General features: G+C 55.4%; 4 protein-coding genes across 4 annotated transcripts in view; 1 reads left to right on the forward strand and 3 right to left on the reverse strand.

Moving 5' to 3' along the window:
* PTSG_06254 (H(+)/Cl(-) exchange transporter 7) overlaps nucleotides 1-5,447 on the reverse strand; it is a 7,699-nt gene extending 2,252 nt beyond the window's left edge. The window contains exons 1-15 of the mRNA XM_004993087.1: nucleotides 4,926-5,447; nucleotides 4,532-4,625; nucleotides 4,242-4,371; nucleotides 3,862-3,934; nucleotides 3,646-3,708; nucleotides 3,257-3,357; nucleotides 2,904-2,987; nucleotides 2,610-2,718; nucleotides 2,278-2,367; nucleotides 1,939-2,032; nucleotides 1,670-1,739; nucleotides 1,369-1,441; nucleotides 870-1,168; nucleotides 551-649; nucleotides 83-300 (exon numbers count right to left, since the gene is read on the reverse strand). Of these exons, the coding sequence (XP_004993144.1) occupies nucleotides 83-300; nucleotides 551-649; nucleotides 870-1,168; nucleotides 1,369-1,441; nucleotides 1,670-1,739; nucleotides 1,939-2,032; nucleotides 2,278-2,367; nucleotides 2,610-2,718; nucleotides 2,904-2,987; nucleotides 3,257-3,357; nucleotides 3,646-3,708; nucleotides 3,862-3,934; nucleotides 4,242-4,371; nucleotides 4,532-4,625; nucleotides 4,926-5,289 (1,961 nt within the window). The 5' untranslated portion in view covers nucleotides 5,290-5,447. The remainder of the gene's footprint in view (nucleotides 1-82; nucleotides 301-550; nucleotides 650-869; nucleotides 1,169-1,368; nucleotides 1,442-1,669; nucleotides 1,740-1,938; nucleotides 2,033-2,277; nucleotides 2,368-2,609; nucleotides 2,719-2,903; nucleotides 2,988-3,256; nucleotides 3,358-3,645; nucleotides 3,709-3,861; nucleotides 3,935-4,241; nucleotides 4,372-4,531; nucleotides 4,626-4,925) is intronic.
* A 41-nt stretch (nucleotides 5,448-5,488) lies between these two features.
* Nucleotides 5,489-12,056, forward strand: PTSG_06255 (uncharacterized protein). Its single transcript, XM_004993088.1, has 17 exons — nucleotides 5,489-5,645; nucleotides 6,014-6,303; nucleotides 6,531-6,613; nucleotides 6,831-7,131; nucleotides 7,322-7,408; nucleotides 7,628-7,682; nucleotides 7,868-8,067; nucleotides 8,215-8,399; nucleotides 8,592-8,797; nucleotides 9,088-9,219; nucleotides 9,433-9,536; nucleotides 9,678-10,280; nucleotides 10,445-10,549; nucleotides 10,828-10,905; nucleotides 11,069-11,162; nucleotides 11,370-11,470; nucleotides 11,637-12,056. Exons 1-17 carry the CDS (start codon nucleotides 5,537-5,539, stop codon nucleotides 11,925-11,927), a joined length of 3,024 nt encoding a protein of 1,007 aa, XP_004993145.1. The 5' UTR covers nucleotides 5,489-5,536; the 3' UTR covers nucleotides 11,928-12,056.
* A 34-nt stretch (nucleotides 12,057-12,090) lies between these two features.
* PTSG_06256 (uncharacterized protein) lies at nucleotides 12,091-13,645 on the reverse strand. Its single transcript, XM_004993089.1, has one exon. It carries the CDS (start codon nucleotides 13,619-13,621, stop codon nucleotides 12,230-12,232), a length of 1,392 nt encoding a protein of 463 aa, XP_004993146.1. The 5' UTR covers nucleotides 13,622-13,645; the 3' UTR covers nucleotides 12,091-12,229.
* Nucleotides 13,646-13,903: 258 nt separating this feature from the next.
* The window catches only part of PTSG_06257 (ABC transporter B family protein), a gene marked incomplete at both ends in the record, with an annotated part of 7,418 nt that continues 1,321 nt past the window's right edge, over nucleotides 13,904-20,000 (reverse strand). Inside the window, 19 exons of the mRNA XM_004993090.1 lie at nucleotides 13,904-14,050; nucleotides 14,206-14,289; nucleotides 14,429-14,527; nucleotides 14,751-14,849; nucleotides 15,028-15,120; nucleotides 15,368-15,409; nucleotides 15,667-15,786; nucleotides 16,022-16,083; nucleotides 16,533-16,590; nucleotides 16,852-17,010; nucleotides 17,326-17,435; nucleotides 17,747-17,849; nucleotides 17,997-18,100; nucleotides 18,310-18,371; nucleotides 18,559-18,697; nucleotides 18,939-19,044; nucleotides 19,297-19,332; nucleotides 19,556-19,678; nucleotides 19,827-19,910. Of these exons, the coding sequence (XP_004993147.1) occupies nucleotides 13,904-14,050; nucleotides 14,206-14,289; nucleotides 14,429-14,527; nucleotides 14,751-14,849; nucleotides 15,028-15,120; nucleotides 15,368-15,409; nucleotides 15,667-15,786; nucleotides 16,022-16,083; nucleotides 16,533-16,590; nucleotides 16,852-17,010; nucleotides 17,326-17,435; nucleotides 17,747-17,849; nucleotides 17,997-18,100; nucleotides 18,310-18,371; nucleotides 18,559-18,697; nucleotides 18,939-19,044; nucleotides 19,297-19,332; nucleotides 19,556-19,678; nucleotides 19,827-19,910 (1,830 nt within the window). The remainder of the gene's footprint in view (nucleotides 14,051-14,205; nucleotides 14,290-14,428; nucleotides 14,528-14,750; nucleotides 14,850-15,027; nucleotides 15,121-15,367; nucleotides 15,410-15,666; nucleotides 15,787-16,021; nucleotides 16,084-16,532; nucleotides 16,591-16,851; nucleotides 17,011-17,325; nucleotides 17,436-17,746; nucleotides 17,850-17,996; nucleotides 18,101-18,309; nucleotides 18,372-18,558; nucleotides 18,698-18,938; nucleotides 19,045-19,296; nucleotides 19,333-19,555; nucleotides 19,679-19,826; nucleotides 19,911-20,000) is intronic.

Consider the following 20,000-nt stretch of genomic DNA (forward strand, 5'->3'; position numbering starts at 1 on the left):
ACACACACACACACACACACACACACACACACACACACACACACACACGCACACACACACGCACGCACGCACGCACACACACCAGGCGATGACGGGAAAGGCATTGTGCTTGCTGGTGCGCAGCAGCCGGTAGATGTCGCCGACGCGATTGAGCATGCGCACACACTGGATATCACGACTCATAAAGTCCTGCGCTTGGAGGCGGTGGCTGGCAACCGGTGGGGGTGCCCAGGGCAGCAGCGGGATGTGTTTCAGCTCAATGTGGATGTCGTACAGACCCTCGTTGAAGTAGTCGCCCACCTGATGAAAAGGAAGGAGGAGGGGGGGGGGAGAGTAGGGGGGCAATGGAGGTGACACGAGGAGGGGGGGGGGGGGGAAGGTGGGGATGAGGGAGGAGGTTAAGCGGGTGGAAGGGACTTCGAGCTGCACCACACTGCATGTATGCACGTTGACAGATACACCATCGGATTGCACTCGACAAGTGGAGGAGATGCACAGACGAGCAGCGGACAAAAATCGACAGACACAAAACGAAGTGAGTGCGACTCACGAGCTTGGCGAAGATGACGGCGAGCATGATGGGAAGACCGTACGTCACGTTTCCCGTCGCCTCAATGATGATGACAGTCAGCGAAATCGTCATGCGAACCTGCAAACGCACGCACGCGCGCGCACACACGCACATATCATTCGAGTAAGGCAGCATCGTCAAATTGAGACTGACATGGGAATGACATGCCATCGATGACAACACGGCCCAATCCTGCCTCGCCACCATCACCACCAGAAGCAGTGGTGACCAATATGATGAGCACCAGCTCTGCCCCCTCACCCCCCTCCCCCTCATGCATCTCGCAGTGCATACGTACCACGCCAGCGAGCATGGCAGCTGCTCCGATGAGGGCGTACTTCCCAGGGATGACCCACGTCGCGCCAGGGAAGATGGATGCCATGATGTTGCCCACCAGCCGGCCCCACGACGCTCCCGTCAGCAGACACGGCACGAACAGACCGCTGGGAATGGACAGGCCATACGTGATGCACGCAAGCGCCCAGTATGCAATGGCAAAGAACGCCAGCGTGGACGACGTGTATGCGTCCTTGGGGCCGTGAAACAGGTTCTTGATGCTGTCTTCCGGCGTGTTGAACAGCAGCGCTCCCATCGCGCCTGCAAACACACGTGTGTGTAAATGACAGAGAGAGAGAGAGAGAGAGAGAGAGAGAGAGAGTGTGTGTGTGTGTGTGTGTGTGTGTTTGGTGGCGTTAAAGGGAGCAAGGGCGTGGCGGTACACACGTCGACATCCCAGTGGCGGGCAGCAGTCATAACGCCAGCAGTCAAAGACAGGCATGACACTGCATGTATCGTACTGTATTGGTGCTCTTCGCAGAAGAACTGCAAGGGGCTGCTGCTCTCTGGTGATTGCCCGAGCGGAAGACAGTCCTGAACGTTCACAACCAAGGAAGCACGTGGTACGTGTCATCAGAACAACAAGAGATGGATGGTGCTGAATCAAAATGTTAGCCAGCATACCCACACCCACACACACACACACACACACACACACACACTAACTCACTCACTCGCACACACACGCACTCACTCACTCACATACAAACACACACATACACGCTCTCAGCAGTGGTAACTGCGAGTGCACTGCGAGCGTACATCGCTGAAGAAGATGAGGGTGAAGAATATGACGGTCGTGAGGACGGTGACAGCCAGCACCTCCAGCAGCCTGGCAGGAACCACATGACACAGACATGGTGTCGATTGGTGCGTGCGTGCGTGCGTGCGTGCGTGCGTGCGTGCGTGCGTGCGTGCGTGTATATGTGCATGCATGATGAGTATGTGGCGTGGAATGGAGGGAATGTGCCTTGCTGAACACTTATGCCCTGCGAGTCCTGTAGTGTATGGAACAGGCAGTCACGACTGACTTTGCGTGGGGCGTGAACACGTGGTGCATGCGGAAATGCGTGAGCTTCTCGTTGATGGAGTTGAACGCCGCGCCAAGTAACCCGCCAATCACCCCTGCACGGACGCGCGTGTGAGTGAGTGAGTGAGTGAGTGAGTGAGTGAGTGAGTGAGTGAGTGAGTGAGTGAGTGAGTGAGTGAGTGAGTGAGTGAGTGAGTGAGTGAGTGAGTGAGTGAGTGAGTGCAACCGCATGTGCATGCGGGCACATGCGTGCGCGTGCGTGTGCAAGCCGAAACAGGTCATTCAACAGCTCCTCTCCCCCCTCCATCACCACCGAACCCGCCCAAAACATGTCACACACCCATGATGATGAAGAGCGGCAGCTCGGAGAGGTTGTATGGCATGTCCTCGAACTTGCCAAAGTTGATCAAACCAGGGTTGGACAGCGCGCCTGAGGCACCGGCATTCGTGGTGGTGATGGTGGTGGGGATGACCGGCTGCATGCGCTGGCGATGGTATGATGTGTAACAGCAGAGCCAACAGCAAAGAGTGCAACCACAACCAGCAACGCAACCACCACGAGCAACAAGGAGCACAAGCTCCAAGGCGAGTATTACCACCGCTCAGACAACGTCACAGCAGAGAACGACAGTGCAAACGACGCCACACGAGGGTGAGCACATGACCTCGGACCTGGGTTGCCGTTTTCGAAGGTTGAGAGGAGGATGTTGAGGACGAATGTGGCCGTCATGGAGCAGAAGAAGATGCGCCACGTCAGAAACTGATTCCAGAACGACGCACCCTGACAGGAGTAATAGCAAGGGCACCGGTGGTGGTGGTGGCGGTGATAGTCAGGCAACGAGGGAGGTAGTTGCGGTTCACAGACGCGTCTGTGGGCACGGCGCGCAAGCAGCAACAGAATAGAGCAAATGCAGTGCACGAGACGTGTTGTTGTTGCAGCGGCAACAGGTAGGTGGAAACAATCACCTCCTCGAGGGAGAAGAGGACACCGCCAATTGGGGCGCCGAACGCAGCACTGACACCCGCAGCAGCACCGCCGGACACAAAGTCCTAGCAGTGGCGGCAGTGCATCATGCACAAGGAGCAGGAGGCGGAGGAGGAGGGTGAGGTGAAGGCGAGGGTAATACGGCTGTAAGACATGGCAAGCAGCGTCACACTATTGCCCAAAGAAAACGCACAGACACACAGACAAACACACACGCAGACACACAGACAGACAGACACGCACACACACACACACACACACGCACGCACACACACGCACAGACACAGACACACACATACATACGCCACATGCATGACATTTGAGGCGGGCTCACTCTCTTCTCGACGTCGTTGCGAAACTGCTTCAGGAAGCGCGTGTCGAGCCAACGAATGGACGTGGATTTGCCCTGGGAGAGACCGGCAGCAACAACCGCACCTGGTCGTAGCGGTTGTGCAGAGAGACAGGGGGGAGGTTGGAAGAAAGGAGGAGAGGGAGGTGGGGTGAGTTGAACGAAGCAACGACAGGAACCACACCAAAACAATAACGAGCTTGACACAAACACACACGCACACTCACACAGATACACACGCACACGCACACACGCACACGCACACGCACACTCACACACACAGACAGACAGACAGACAGACAGACAGACAGACAGACAGACAGAGACACACGCACGCACGCACGCGCACACGCACACCCATGGCGATAGCAGACCTGAGTGGATCATGGGCCCTTCCTTGCCGATGGTCATGCCACCAGATACAGCAAACATTACACCTGCATGCACCCAAAAAGCATACGTAAGGTGTGGGTGAGTTGAGAAAGGAGGCAAACAGGTTGTTGGAGTACTCCTTTCATCGTTTGTGTGCGTTTGCCTGCTTACAGGCGAACATGCTGACACGTTTGTGCAAAAGGATGCACCAACTGTACCTATTGCCTTGGTGACGAGGGTTTTGAGGCGAACGACTTCAGGCATCTTGATGCCGTTGAGGTAACACTTGACCTGCGCAGCAGCACCAGCACGAGCCAGAGGGAGGGGGCAGTCAGAGACACACAGCAATGCTGCAGGGCCGCACAGGCGCTTGTGTGTACATAGAGCATGTAAACAGATGTACACAAACAACACGTGTATTAACACGGACACACAGACACAGACAGACAGACAGACAGACGGACAGGCAGACAGACAGACACACAGACAGACAGACAGACACACACACACACGAGCGCACACATACGCACACGCACACATACGCACACGCACACACACGCACACAAACACATACGCACACAAACACGCGTGAGCGCACCTCTGGAATGCCGGAGCCTGCGGCAATTGGGGCGATGAAGCAGACCATGACGCCTGCAAGGCCAACGAGCAAGATGTCAAGGCCAACCCAGATGCCAAACGACTGCGACAGACAGTCATGCTTGGTGCACCTGTGAACAAGGATGCAACACGTTCCTACATGAGTCACGCAAGCAAGCACAGCTTCGCTGCTCGAAGCAAGGGCCATGGCACCACGCCGCAGTCACGTGCGTGTTGACTTCACATGTGCATTCGCGTCACACACGTCACATGTTCACTTCACGTGCCTACCTCGATATGGAGTCGCGAATGAAGCCAAACTTGTATTTGGAGATGATTTTGATGCCCACGTCGATGGCAAACGCAGCAAACGCAGTGAAGATACCTGTAGATATGGCACGAGATGCGAGTACAACGAACGACACAACACAGTGTAAGAAAGACTGGTCCAATGAGCACGAGGATATGTGTGTTTTCATAACCACACTTGCACATGGAAGGGTGTACGAACATGCAAGAGTGTGAACGCGCACAAGTACAGACGCAATTACAGACACGGACATAAATGTAGACACGGATACGGACACACACACACACACAATAAAATACACACAAAGACACACACACACACACACACACACACACACACACAACCAAGCATACAGACGCACGCGCAACCACGCACCGATGAAGAAGAGGATCACCCAGCGAAGGATGACGTCTCTAAAGTGGTCCTTGAGCGTGAGCTTTCTACGCTCCTTCATCTCGACGCGGCTCTCTGTAATCTCATAGTCCAGTGACTCGTACACCATTTGTCGGGCAAAGTGCCGCCTGTGAGGGGCCACATACTCTGCTGGGTGTTGCTGCTCGGCAGCTGTGATTGACCTGAACCGGTTGCGCAGGCGGCCCCACATGGACGGCGCCCTGTCGCGCATCAACAACGGGGATGTTTCCGACGCCCCAAACACGCCGGAGCCGTCCACCTCTGGATCCACGCTGCGCGAGCGGAAACCAGTCGCCCGGCGCCGCGTCCCAACGCCTCCCTCCATCACTGCTACTCCTCCTGCCGTGACACTGCTACTGTTTCCTGCGACTGCTGCGCGTTGCAGGTGCCCTGCTCCTCTCCTCCAGCTCCAGCAACGATGTGTGCGCGTCTCTCCTCGCCAACAATCACGCTTCTCCTTTTTGCCTCTGCTCTCGGCTCGAGTTGGGACAAATGGTGGAAGTTTTAAGACAAATTTCGGCTGCCAAGGGCACAACAAGCGAGTGAGGGGAGTGTGCGCAAGAAGCGAGAAGATGTCTGCGCTGTCCTGTGTGTTGTGGGCTGTGCTGGCAGTGGGCATCACGGCTGCGTCGGCGCTGGTGTACTCGCGGTCGCTTCATGGGTCCTTCGTCTACGATGACTGTAAGTGCAGTGCAAAGGAAAGATGAAGGAAGGGTGTGTGGAAAGTTGGAGGGAGGGAGTGTGAGTGGCACTTCCTGCTTCAGTGAGCTGTTTTTCCGTTGCATGCAGGCATGCAGGCACGGTTGCATCCCAATTCTCCCCGTGTCTGCAGCGCAGCGCGGCGAGCTATAGCCACGGTGCACTTGTGCACTCCCCTCGCCCATCTCACTGTCTCATTGTCTGGCCGTCTCACCGTCTGACTGTCTCACTCACTCTCTCCTCACTCTCTCCTCACTCACTCTCTCTCACACACACACACATACACACACACTCTCTCTCGCACGCGCTTTCTTACACGCTCACTCTCCCTCTTCTGTCGTGTCGTGCAGTGAAGTGCGTGTCGGAGAACCCCGTGGTGACGGAGTTTGAAGGGGTGCTGACCCCGGAGGTGCTTGCGCGATGGTGGCACGCCGACTATTGGGGAAGGCCCGTAGCAGATCCGCTATCGCACAAGTCCTGGCGGCCCTTGACAACCTTGTCCTTCATGTACAACTACCACTGGGCTGGATTGGACCCACACTGGTTCCACGTCGTAAACTTGTGCCTGCATGCACTCAACACCTTACTCGTCATGCTCGTTGCTGGCCGAACCATGCCACAATCCGTCGCCAGCTCCATGGTGAGAGTTCAGTTCAGCGAGAGTGCGAGAATTGTGTGTAGGCATATAGGCGTGTGTTTGTGTGTGTGTTTGTGTGTGTGTGTGTGTGTAGGTGTGTGTGTGTGTACAGGATATGAGTGAAGAAGAGTGAACACCAGCGCGTGCATTTCTGCGAATGGCGAACCATAGCAGCAACAGGCTGCCTCATCACGTCTCTCATCACGCATGGTCTCCGTTCTGCTGATTAGCGATGGACATTTGCCATCGTGTCCGGCGCCCTCTTTGCAGTGCATCCCATGCACTCCGAGAGCGTATCCAACATTACCAACAGGTCAGTGCCTGCAAGCAGCGCGATACATACAGATACAACGGTGCAACAGCCGCAGAGTGCCTCCTTGGGAAGACTGGCGCGTGCTGTCCCTGACGCATTCGCTGCCTTCGTTATATCCACCATACCTGTTCTCGCGCCCTGTGATCAATCTGTCAAGTATCACGTGCTAACCATCATCCATGACGTGTGGTCGTTACAACTGTTGGTATTGCTTCAGGTCGGAGCTGATGTCGCTGTTCTTGCAGCTCGTCGGGTTTCTGGTGTTTGCGGCGGGCAGCAGCAATACGGCGTGGTGTCGCGGCCTGTTCACGTCCATCGCAGCAGTCCCGCTCATCATCTGCGCTGCCATGTGCAAGGAAACGGGCGTCATGGTGACGGCGTTGTGTGTTGCCCACGAACTTGTTGCTGTCGGCGTGGTGACGCAAGTTGCTGGCGTTCTGTATCAGTGGTGCTGTTCACGGGAACGGCGCCGCTCGGCATCAAAGTCCACAAAGAAGCAGAAGCCAAAGGCATCCAGCGTAAGCCAAACACACCCGCCATGAGAACAATGTTTTGGGTGGTGTGCACGGGACTGTGGGTGGGTTGGTGCTTCGCTTTCTGCGTGTCTTCTTGTGCTCGGTCACATGAGCAGCTGACCCTGTATATTCTGTATGGTGTTTTGTTTGAACACTCTGTTCACGTGTTCATTTCTTCTTTCTTTCTTTGCAGATACATGTCTCGTTGCCAAGCCTCGCTGTTGTACGGTGCTTGATTGTACTTGCGGCAACGGTGTCCTTTCTCGCGTACCGTCTTCAGGTAAGAGGCACAGCAAACAGGGAGAGAGAGAGAGAGAGCGTGTGTGTGTGAATGTGTGCGATTATGTATGTGTGAATGTGTGTGAATGTGTGTGTGTGTGTGTGTGTGTGTGTGACTGCTTGCTCTGCGCGAACACGAGCGTTTGAATGTTGTGATGATGGCATTGCAATTTCCGATAATCGCCCACAATGAGTTTTGTACTTGCATGTTTCCATCCAGTTGCAAGGCGAGATTCCTGAATGGTACGAGTCTACGAATCCAGCCGCCAACGAGAGTGAGTGGGCGTGTACACGGCATATTTGTGGCTGTGCGTGTGCGTGCGTGCGTGTTTTTGACACTCACATCCTCAACACTAACTCCTAACAGCTAACTTATTCACCTCACCTCGAACACACACACATGCACACGCACACATGCACACACATATGCACACACACACACGCACGCGCGCACGCACAGAGTCGTTTTTTGTTCGGGCCACGACGTACGCGTACCTGCACTGGTTCCACTTTGCGCTGTTGTTGATTCCAAACCGCTTCTGCCCGGATTGGCGGAACGAAATTCCGGTCGTGTCCTCCTTTGCGGACGTTCGCGCAGCGTACGCCCTTGCGTTTTACGCTGCTCTCCTGGCCACGATCGCTGTCGGCATTCGTTTCCTGGTAAGCATGCGTGTGCAGGCATGCGTGTTTGTGAGTGTACGAGTGTGTGCGCTGTGTGTGTTGCAAATGTGTGTGTGTCTGTGTGCTTGTGAGTGTGTTTGTTCGCATTCCCTCAGTTTGTCCACTTTGTCATGTTGTTGCCTGCAGGCAACGCATCGAGAGCGCGCTGGTAAGGTGCTGACCATGTCGCTGGCGTGGCTTATGCTGCCGTTTATACCTGCGTCGAATGTGCTCTTCCCTGTGGGATTCGTTGTTGCGGAGCGCGTCGTGTACTCCCCGTCCGTCGGCTTCTGCTTCCTGGCAGCACTGCTCTTCACGGCGTGTGCACACGCGTACAACCCCTTTGGCGGCACTGCCGCCGACCTGCCACAAACCAGTGGTGGTGGTGGTGGTGCAGGCAAAAAGAGCGCGAAACAACAACACCAGCAACAGCAGCAGCAGCGACCGCAGCAGCAACAGGCGAGCATCAAGCCAGCTCAAAGCAAGGCCAAGCGCGCAGAACCACAGCCACGTGAAGACGGGAGTGTCTCAAGGGCCTTTTTGTGCTGGGGAGTGCTGGCAGCGGTGCTCGCTGCATACTCGCACGTTCTGATGCAACGCGATGCCGAGTGGGGCAACGAGGAGCTTCTATGGAAGGCTGCAACCCTCTCATGCCCGCACAACTACGTCTCACACGTCTTGCTCGGCAATGTCTACGACCGCCAAGAGCGCGTCGACGACGCAATCGCAGGTGCGCATGCATATAGTGCATATGTGCTTGTTGGCTTGTTGGTGTGTGCGCTTGTTTGTGTTTGAGTGTACGTGCGCTTGCGTGCGGGTGATGCTTGTGACAAGTCGTTGACATCACCAGCCCCAGTCCGATTGTGACACTCACGTGCGCAACAAAACAACGCTCATGCACACACACACTCACACACACACACGCACACGCACACACACACACGTACACACGCACAACCTCTCTCTGTTCTCTGTCTCTCACTCTCACTCGCTCTGTCTGTCACCCTTTGCCTAAATCAGCATTCAAGGAGGCGCTGAAGCACCACGAGTACTATATGCACGCAAACATGAATCTGGGCCGCATGTATCGGGAGAAGAAAGGCGATTCCCTCACGGCGCTGTCATATCTGGAGAAGGCCTTCATGTCAGCAGGTGTGGTGTTGCATGGGGTGCCATGAGCACGGAATGACAAAGAGGCCACTCGGCCAGCAAGTGTGCATGCATGAAGCGAGTAGAGTGAGCGCTTTGGTTAGTCGCCACATGTGTACATACCATGTGTTGTGTTTTGTGTGTGTGTGTGTGCGTGTGCGTTCAGCAGTGCTCATGGTTCGATTCTCTTTGTGACGCGTGTATTTTGGATGGCAGATGAGCCCGCAATGCAAGGGCACGTGCTGTATGCGCTTGGGCTGTGCAGCCTTGACCTCCAACGCTACGATGATGCAATCAAATACTTCCACGCAGCAACGCAGGTGTGTTTGTGCGTTTGTATTGTTGTGCTCGTGAGTGCATGCTTGTGTGCGCGTGTTAGCTTTTGGGATGCATGAGTGATCTCACAGCTGCTTCTTTATTGTGTTGTGTTGTGTTGTGCTGTGTTGTGCTGTGTTGCGCAGGCGGTTCCCGGCAATCCGACATATGCGCACTATTTACAGCAGGCGCAGCAGCTGGCAAAGCAAATGCCACGCACACGCACGAGCGCAGAAACAGTGGAGACGCGGGAGAGCACAGCAGACCAAGCAACGCAGCAGCAGCAGCGGAGGACGAGGAGGACGAGGAGGAGGAGGAGACGACAGCGGCAAACCAACACCGGTGAAAGTGACCCAGACGCTCGTGTCGCCAATGGAGAACACGCAACCAGCGCCAGCAATGCAGGCGGCAACAATGCCAGCAGCAGCAATAACAGCGACGGACAGGCGCACGAGCAGCAAGTGACCGGCAGTGACCATGATGGTCAGGATGGCAATGCCATGAGCGATGTGCCCGCTCACCACGAGGAACAACCAATGGCGGAGGAGGGGCAAACGCCACCGCGACCCCAACAAAAAGATCATCATTATCATCATCATCATCGTCAGCAGCAGCAGCAGCAGCACGATGATGCGGAAGTGAAAGCGGCCAAGGAGAAACAACAAGGGCGGGGAGGCGCAAAAGTGCAGCAGGAGAGGCCAACACAGGAGGAACAATTCGATTCGTCTGTTGTGGGCACGGACACAGCGGTGCGTGCAAGCATCCACAAGAAACTTGTGTGTGTGTGTGTGTGTGTGGGGGGGGGGATAGAGGGAGAGCAGAGGCGATGGCAAATCCAACACACGCACGGATACGTGGAACTTATATGCAAACGTCCTGACGCGTGTGTCGTGTGACATGGTGACAATCACAGGATCCTGTTGCGCTGTTCAATTTGGGTGTTTCCCACGCGCACAAGTCCAAGTTTGAGGAAGCGCTCACGTACTTCAAGCTCGCTGGGGAAAAATCACCGACACTGGTGAGTATCGAGCACACGATGGTGTGGAGCGTCGTCGTCGTAGCCACTGTTGTTGTGGTTGTTGTTGTTGTTGTCAAGTTGTTGTTGTTGTTGTTGTTGTTGTTGTTGTTGTTGTTGTTGTTGTTGTTGTTGTTGTTGTTGTTGTCAAGTTGTTGTTGTTGTTGTTGTTGTTGTCAAGTTGTTGTCAAGTTGTTGTCAAGTTGTTGTTGTTGTTGTCACCACCGTCTCTTCACAATGCTGTGCATCTTCGCCTGCGTCTTCGCTTGTGTCTGCAACAGCTGGCCGACACGCTGCACAAGCGGGGCGTGATCCAACTGCAACTACAGCGTCCCCAGGAGGCAGTACAGCTCCTCCAGGTGCGTGCACGCTAAGAATACATCACGAACAGCGCAACAGTCAACAGTTGCCCGCTTACGTGCACACCAACATGCACATTGTTGTTGCTACGGGATCATCACCCCATTAACTCCGTGCGACCCGTCGATGCGCACCACCCTTGGATATGTGTGATTATGACAGGCTGCGGTTGCGGCTGCACCCGCCCGACCGGACATTGCCTTTGACCTCGCCATCACGCACGCACAGACTTGCAACATCGACGCAGCAGTCGAAGGTGCTCAACAATGCTGCTGCTGCTTGGTGTTGCTGTTGCTGCTGCTGCTGCTGCTGCTGCTGCTGTTGTTGTTGTTGTTGTTGTTGTTGTTGTTGTTGTTGTTGTTGTTGTTGTTGTTGTTGTTGTTGTTGTTGTTGCTGCTGCCCCTCGCGCTGCCGCTCTCATCCTGCCCGTCCTCACCACGACCATCGGCCGTTTTCTCTTCAGGGTTGTCGAGTCTTGAGGCAAGCGATGCCTCAAATCCAAAGTTTCCGTACGAGCGGGGGACAATTCTGTTCCAAGCAGCGCGCCCCAACGAAGCCAAGCAGGTGTGTGTGTGTGTGTGTGTGTGTGTGTGTGTGTGTGTGTGTGTGTGTGTGTGTGTGTGTGGCATTTTTGAACATCCATGTGTGGTAAGACTTATGCATGCCACACGCAGCAACGTATCCTCACACAACATGCGGCACAACACCTCGTCCATGCCCGTGCGCACAGGCGTACCTGACCGCGGTGGAATGCAGCAACATGGACGAAGACGCACGCCGCTTCAAAGCCAAGGCGCTGGTGAATCTCGGGGTGATGTCGTTCCAAGAGGGCGAGGCGGAGCAAGCGCTGGCGCTGTTCCAGCGGGCACAGACGTTCGACCCTGCACACACGACCGCACAGAAGAACGCACAGGCTATGCAGACACTTTTGGCACAGCAGCAGCAGCAGCAGCAGCAGCAACGGGAGGAGCAGCAGCAACAGCAACGGGAGGAGCAAGGGGCCAAGCAAGGAGCCAAGTGAGTCTCGGTTGGGGGAGAGAAGGGGGGCCCTTGGGCGGAAGGAGGCACGAGCGGAAGGGTTGGTAACGTGAGGGCTATGCACTAAACACCATAGACATCCAAGCAACCATGAATACAGGTACATGTACAATCACGGATACACAGACGCGCACACAAACACAGATACAGACAGGCAGGCAGGCAGACAGACAGACAGACACAGACAGACACAGACACAGACACAGACACACACACACACACACACAAACACACAGACACAGACACAGACACACGCACGCATACACACACACACACACACGCACCTCATGGTGCTTGAACGCAGCCGCAGGGTGACACGGAGCAATGGATTGTGCGGCCGTGTTGGTGTGCAGCAGCGTCACCACTGTAGTCGGTGATGGGACAGCGGGGCGACTGAAGGAGACGCTGCTCACTGTCAAGGTAGAACCGCCTCACGCGAGGCCACAGCTTGCGGTCTCGCTTGATGCCAAGGAGGTGCACAAACCACTCGTGATACGCAAGCAGCGGCTGCCACATCCCGCTATCCAGGTAGCGCTGGCGACGGCGCGGCAGCATGTGCAGCAAACGCCGGCACCCTGCCTGCACTGACTGGAGACACTTGAGCCCACCACCACTATCGCCGCCCGTCGCTGGATGCGAGCGGCAGGGGATGGGTGCGCTCTGTGCGAATCGCTGCAGTAGGACGGCTTGTGCCTCCTCGGCGACGCTGTCAGGCAGCATGGGCAGCGGGAGGCCCAGCGCTGCATCCAAGGCCTCTTGGTCACGCGAGAACAGCCCACTGTCCATGGCTATCAGCCACAGCGCCAGGCAAGTGTGTAGGCTAGGGGACGTGCTGGGTGACGCTCCTGGCACTGCCACCACTTGCTCATGCCGCATGCACGTCGCCTGGTTGCATTCGTGCGTGGAAGCAGTCGGCCCGCGGTGTGCCGGTCGTGGGCCTGGAACCGCGGCAGGAAGGGTTTGCCGCCTGTGCAGCAGCATGATTCCAGTGTTGAAGTGGGTGCAGTCCGAGCAGAGCATGTCCGGAAACACGTGCCAAGTCTCAGCGCCTCTTGCTGCACGGGGCAAATCCCACAAGCTGTGCAAAGGCCGAGATACCAGCACGTCCGCGTCAATGTACAGCAGCGTGTGTACGGTTGCCGGGACGAGAGAAAACAGCTGCGGCTTGAGCCTCTTGGCGCACATGGACGTCTGCATGCGGTGCGATGTGCACAAGCGGCGCGGGTTGTTGATGAGGGCAAAGTGCGTGCGCGGTGGCAAGTGCCCATGCATGGCGAGCGCTCGGCGTTCTGAGTTACCCACCGCCACATACACGTCACCACACCATCCCCCGCGCGCACGCAGCGTCTTGATGGACAACGCCAGCAAGCTCGTGTCACAGTGCCACAGGCATATGTACACCACAGCCATCTGCTGCTGGTGGTTTGATCGCTGATGTAGGCGATCATTGCCGTCGTTGTTTCCAGCGCCCATGAATGATAGTGCCGTCTCTGTCAAGAGTTGGACCTTTGTGTCCGCTGACGTACCGTGCCGGATGTATGCCAGGAACCCTCCCACGCACAGTCCCACCACAACCAGCACCAGCGCAGCGACAACCGTCGCTCGTCTCACGGACCATCGCCTCCCAGCACTGCACCATCTTGTCGTGGCGGTTGTGCAGCGAGGAACGCACACCATCACGCTCTGTGCTAAGAAAAGCACTCTGTCCTATTTATGTGGCTTGTTGTGTTGGGGGCTTGTGTGTTTACTGACATGAGCACGCGTCATGGTGCAATGTAACAGGAAAGGTTGACGAACGATCGGCGCGCGGTGTGTGTGTGTGTGTGTGAGTGTGTGAGTGAGTGTGGTTGGTTGATGAAAGCGAGGGCGCGATATGAGCTGTCACATGAGCTTGCGTCTTGCATCTTTGACGGTACTCTTGCTGAGGAAGGAAGCATGAGGTGATGGTGAATGGGAAGCTTAAGCGTCGCTGCTCTGTGTCGTTTGATCTTCTTCTTCCACAACAGCGTTAGGAGGGGATGCTGACGGTTCTCCTTCTCCTTCTCCTTCTGCGCTTTCTTCTTCCCTTGATGCCTCCGTCGTGTTGGCAGGAGCATCGCCAGCAACCTATCCATGCACAGTGCAGCAACGTGAGCTCACACGTGTGCGTGTGTGTGTGTGTGTATGTGTGTGTGTGTTTGCGAAGCCAATGGTTCCAGCATGTACTGTTCGTCTGTTGAATCATCTCACTCAAAAACACATACGCACACACACTTCCCTACATTGAGTTGTCGTTCAACAAGCTTGCGGTAGATGCCGTCAAGAGCGATGAGCTCATCGTGCGTTCCCCGTTCCGCAATGCGGCCCTGCGCAAATACACACACACACACACACACACACACAAAACGCGTACACAAGTGAGTGCTTCATGCTTTCGTTGGCACGGCGAGGCAAGCCAACATCCCAAGACAAAACCAAATCACGGTTGGATCTGCTGATGCGTACCTTCTCAATGACGAGGACTTGGTCGGCATCGCGGACGGTGGACAGGCGATGCGCAATGACCAGCACCGTGCGGCCAACCATCGCGCGATCAATGGCCTCCTGTTGCATTCGCCGAAGGAAACGGGGGGGGGGGGCAGAAGTGCGAGAACACACATGTGAACACGAGGTGAGCCAGTACAAGATGAGGGGGGGGGGACGAGAAGGTGCAACGATGGGGGTGTGGAAACCTTCATGATTTTCACCAAACAAAAGCACACGTACACGCACACACACGCACACACACGCACACGCACCCACACACACACACACAGAGGGTTGTCACCTGAACGAGGTGCTCGCTTTCAGCATCAAGGGCAGATGTTGCTTCGTCAAGGAGAAGAACTTGCGGGTTCATCAGCAGCGCACGCGCAATCGCAATGCGCTGATTTCGGTGTAGCAGCAGGTTCACACAACGTGTTGCGTGAGGTCAAGGCACAACGCACCGAGCTGCAATCCCACCACCACGTAGATGCGAACACACACACAATACATACATACACATACACATACACACACACATGCACATACACATACACATACACATACACACATAAACGCACCTGCTTTTGTCCTCCCGAGAGGCGCACGCCACGTTCTCCGACTTTGGTGTCGTATTGCTCATCAAAGCCGGAGATGAACGTATGTGCATTGGCCTGCGAACAAGGAAAGAGCAGAGAGAAGCAGCCCACACAGCATGAGGCGGCACGCGTCACATGTGTAGATGCAACAGGTGTGTGTGTGTATGATTGTGTGCGTGTGCATGTGTGCATGTGTGCTTGTGCGCTTGTTTGTGTTGTGTGCAAGTATTCATCAGGGCAGTCAGAATCATGGCTGTGATGGGAGGCGGTCACAGGTGTGTCGCAGGCAAACACGTGGCGGCGAATGTGCGCACGCATGCACCTGCTTTGCCGCTTCGATCACTTCTTCGTCAGTCGCCGTCGCCTGAACGCAAAACCACACACGAGTGCACACAACACGTCATCAACACCAGTTGTGGAATGCAGCACGGGCACCGTACCACAGCAACAAAGCAGCAAGGCATCAAAAATAAATCCCCATCAAAAACATCCAATTCAAACCAAAGCAGACACACAAACAGCAAAGACGCCGAGAATCAAGCACCAAAACCCAGAATGCCCAGGCACACAGACACGAGAACACAGTCGAAAACAAGAAACAGGACCGCTGCCGCCGCATACGTTGCCATATTTGATGTTGTCCTTGATGGACATTGCAAACAAGACTGGCTCCTGTCCCACCAGCGCCACGTGCCGGTGCAGCCACGCCGGATCCACACTCCGAATGTCCTTTCCACCAACCTGATGATGCACACGCGAAGCAAAATGGACAACGAAGAAGACAGGAGGTTGCATTCATTCACACGCAGCAGCGGTCAGGAAGCACCAAGTACGTGTGTGTGTGTGTGTGTGTGTGTGTGTGTGTGTGTGTGTGTGTGTGTGTGTGCGTGTGTGTGTGTCGCGCGTGTGTGTGTATGTGTGTGTGTCATGCGTATGTACAGTTGGGTGCGCAATGATACAAACGTTCGCCACACACCAGAATCTGTCCGTCTTCGGGATCGTAAAATCGCTCCAGAAGCGACACGATGGTCGACTTGCCTGCACAGTCAAAGGTGCACACACACACACATGCACACACGCACACACACACACACACACACACACACACACACACACACACACACACACAGCAGTAGGAACGGAACGTCTGTTTAATACGCATCTAGGTAGCCTAGAGGCGAACACCTCTCGTAAGAGAAGGCACCGCACGGCTTCAAACTCATCACGGGGCATCGCTTCAGTGCGTCGAGGCGCTGGCCATGCGTTTGGATATCCCAGAACGGTTCACACACACACACACACACACACACACACACACACACACACACACACAGCATGGAGACGATGACAGCGCCAGCGCCAGCGCCGCGGGTGTGTGTGTGTTGAGAGATGACGGTGGTATAAGGGGGTGGGGGACAGCAACGAACACACACGGAAACATGCGTCAACGCACCCAAACACACACAGACGCCGACAGACATACGCACCGCCACCGCTTGGTCCGACGAGGGCAACGACGGATCCCGTGGGCACGCGCAGGGATGCCTGGTGCGATGAGGGCAGGGGCTTGTGAGGTACGACACGCTGGGTTGACGCAGGACAACGTGAAGATGCAGAGGCAGTACACACAGACACACAGACACAAAGAGCAGACACGCACGCGAACACACACGCACAGACACAAAGAGCAGACACGCACGCGAACACAGACACACAGACACAAGGAGCAGACACGCACGCGAACACAGACACACAGACACAAGGAGCAGACACACAGACACACGCACGCACGCAAAGAACACGCACGTCATCGAGGACGAGTGTGTCTGGGCGGGAAGGATAGCGGAAGTTCACGCCGCGCAATTCAATTTCGGGATCAAAATGGGCCGGAGCGTCACCGCCGGTAATGCCAATGGAGGGCTGGCGGTCCATCAGCTCAAAGATGCGCACACTCGCACCCAACGCCTGTGTGCGATAGGCGTGGATGTGTGGATGTGTGTGTGTGTGTGTTTGTTTGAGTGTATGTGTGTGTTGCAACGTGCGACGTGTGCATGGGAAATGGCAGTTGTGGTCGAGGGCAGAGGGACATGCATGACACAGCAATACGCACGCACGCACACACACACACACACACACACACACACACACACACACACACACACACACACACACACACACACACACACACACACACACACACACACTGAAACACACACCCATTGAAACACACCCGCACCAGCACACCCGCCCCGCCCCTCATACATACAAGCACGCACACACCTGCATAAAGTCTCCGTAAAGCGAGGACAGGAACGCAAAGGCCATCGCAACCTGCAGCGTGTACAGGAGAAACCCCGAGAGCACACCGGTCGTGATGTGGTCATGATACACTGCACGCAAGTCCATGTGTGCGAGTGTGAATGTGCGCATGTAAGTTGCGTGAATGTGCGCATGTAAGTTGCGTGTGAGTGTGTATGCGAGTGCGTAGGTTTGTGGTTGTGAGCATGTGTGAACGCACGTGCGCGTGTGTGCATGCGAATCTCTGCATATGATCACAGGGCTGAGCCCGATCAAGGCCGGTCAAACACGGTATGTTGATGCGTGACAATTGCTGCACAATGTCACAGGCAGCATTCGCAAACCAAACACGCCAATCAAGCAAGCGAGCCAAACGAAAGCATGTGTGCATGCGTGATCGTACCAAGCGTGCCGCCGTACCACAGCACCAGCAGGATGGCGAGCTGTGCAAACGCCCCCGTGATGCCCGCAAATCCGCCCTGCACCAGCGCAAGCTTCTTGCCAATCTGCACGCGCCATTATGTGCGTGTGCATGTGTGTGGATGATTGAGAGCGTGATTATCAAATGTAGAGACACAACACAGACCGACACAACAGCAGCACCACCCATCGCACCACCAACAGCAATGCTTGCGCGCGTGTGCATGACGTACGCCATAGCTGGTGTTGATGCTGCCGCTGTACTCGCTGCTGCTCCGGTTTTCGTTGGAGAACGAGCGCACCGTTCGCATCGACGAAATCGTCTCCTCCGCACACGCTGCCAACATGCACCGGTGATGGAGATGCGTGCGTGTGTGTGTGTGTGTGTGTGTGTGTGTGTGTGTGTGTGTAGAAGAGTGTGTGTGTGTGTGTGTAGGAGTGGCTGTGAGTGATTGCAGGACAAAGGTGCGCTTAAATTGTCTCTGGTTCACACTCGATGATGTGATCAGCAATGCAAACTGAGCGAGAGCACATGAACACCAGTACCTGACGCTTTTGCAAGCTCGTCCTGAAATGTCTTGCGGAGTTTCTTCACCTTGGACCCGTACCTGTGCACGCACCAAGACGCAGTCCATGGAGTGAACACACGCGTTTGAATGAAAGCGACAAAGGGCCAGGGAGAGACAAAGACAGAGAGGAAGAGAGGCGCGTACACAGACACACACACACACACACAAACACACACACACACAGACACACACACACATCACCCACATACATCCGCAAACAACTGACCAGACTGCGCCGATGGCGACTGGCGGGACGACGGAGAGGAGGACGAGTGTCAGTTTCCAGGAGAGCGCAAACATGAGGGCGAGGCTGCCCACAATCTGCACAATATACCGCAGCAGCATGCTGATGTTCACCGTGCAGGCTGCACACGTGCACGTGGTTGGTGGCAAGGGGGGTTGCGTGAGTTGCGCAGGGATGGCATTGCGTGTCATGAGCGCGTGTGTGTGCGAGCGTGAGTGTTGTTGAGGGTTGAATTCCAACACCAACAAACAAGCCACAAGCGCAACGCCAAAGTGGCCACCAGCACAAAACACCACAAGATCACGCCAGCACAAGATCACGCCAGCACAAGATCACACCAGCACAAGATCACGCCAGCGGACCGTTTTGGATGACGGCGGTGTCGGACGCGAGTCTGTTCGTCAGTTCGCCCGTCCGCGTTTTGTCAAAGAACGAAATGTCTTGGCGCACAATGGACGCAAACACCAGCTGCAGATGGGAGTGAGCGAGAGAGAAAGAGAGAGTGTGTGTGTGAGAGAGAGTGTGTGTGTGTGTGCGTGTGAGAGAGAGAGAGAGAAGAGACGGAGAGAGAGAGAAGGGATGGCGGAGGAGATGTGCAGGTGAGAACACGCGTATTGCCTCTGATATGTAGTTGGCATGAGGAGCAGCGCTGACGAGATGTTCGCACACACACACACACATACACACACACACACACACACACGCACAACTATTACGCACCTTTCGCACGCGGGCGACGAGGCGCTGGCCAGCCCACTGTTGATGGTGAGCAGGAGAAGGGCACGGTGAATGAGAGCAATTACGTCACTTGTCGTGCTGTCATGATGGTGCACCAATTCTCTGATTCATAGCCGAACACACGGAGAGAAGGAGAGAGAAAGAAAGAAAGAAACAGAGAGAGACAGAGAGAGAGAGAGAGAGAGAGACAGACAAATGAACACACGCACGCATGCGCACACACACACAGCGCCAGACGCACCGTGAAGAACCATGATCGGGTGAAAGCTGCGATTGCGCCGATGAGATAGACACCGCCGAGGATGAGCACAGAGCGGTTGAGGTCCCGCATGCCGTGCTCGTGGTTCGACGCAGCGTCAACCACCTGCGCAGTGGGGACGTAAACATGTGTACATGTGTGTGCGCAAATTGAGTGAGGATAGAGGTTGTGGCGGAGGTGAGAGGAAACAAGAAGCAAACCAAAAAAAAACAAATAAACAAACAAACAAACAATCCAATAACGTGCACTGCACCTTGGCGAAGAAGAGCGGGGCTGCAATCTGGGAGCCGCTGGAGATGAGAAGACTGGCTGTTCCGCACGCCAGCAGCGGGAGCTCCTGATGGGTCGCAACAGCAGCAGCAGTGGCGGTGGTGGTGAGGCATTGGGAACGGTGTATGAACAGCCAATGGAGACAGACGCATGTACA

The sequence above is a fragment of the Salpingoeca rosetta genome (genome assembly GCF_000188695.1).
Source record: "Salpingoeca rosetta unplaced genomic scaffold supercont1.14, whole genome shotgun sequence".
Taxonomy (NCBI): Eukaryota; class Choanoflagellata; order Craspedida; family Salpingoecidae; genus Salpingoeca; species Salpingoeca rosetta.

Bases quoted from the DNA above. Each gene is read 5' to 3' on its own strand.
- PTSG_06256 (XM_004993089.1), bottom strand. From the start codon at position 13,621: ATGGTGTGCGTTCCTCGCTGCACAACCGCCACGACAAGATGGTGCAGT.
- PTSG_06255 (XM_004993088.1), top strand. From the start codon at position 5,537: ATGTCTGCGCTGTCCTGTGTGTTGTGGGCTGTGCTGGCAGTGGGCATC. The intron at 5,646-6,013 runs GTAAGTGCAGTG...CGTGTCGTGCAG, and splicing joins GTCCTTCGTCTACGATGACT to TGAAGTGCGTGTCGGAGAAC. The intron at 6,304-6,530 runs GTGAGAGTTCAG...TCTGCTGATTAG, and splicing joins AATCCGTCGCCAGCTCCATG to CGATGGACATTTGCCATCGT.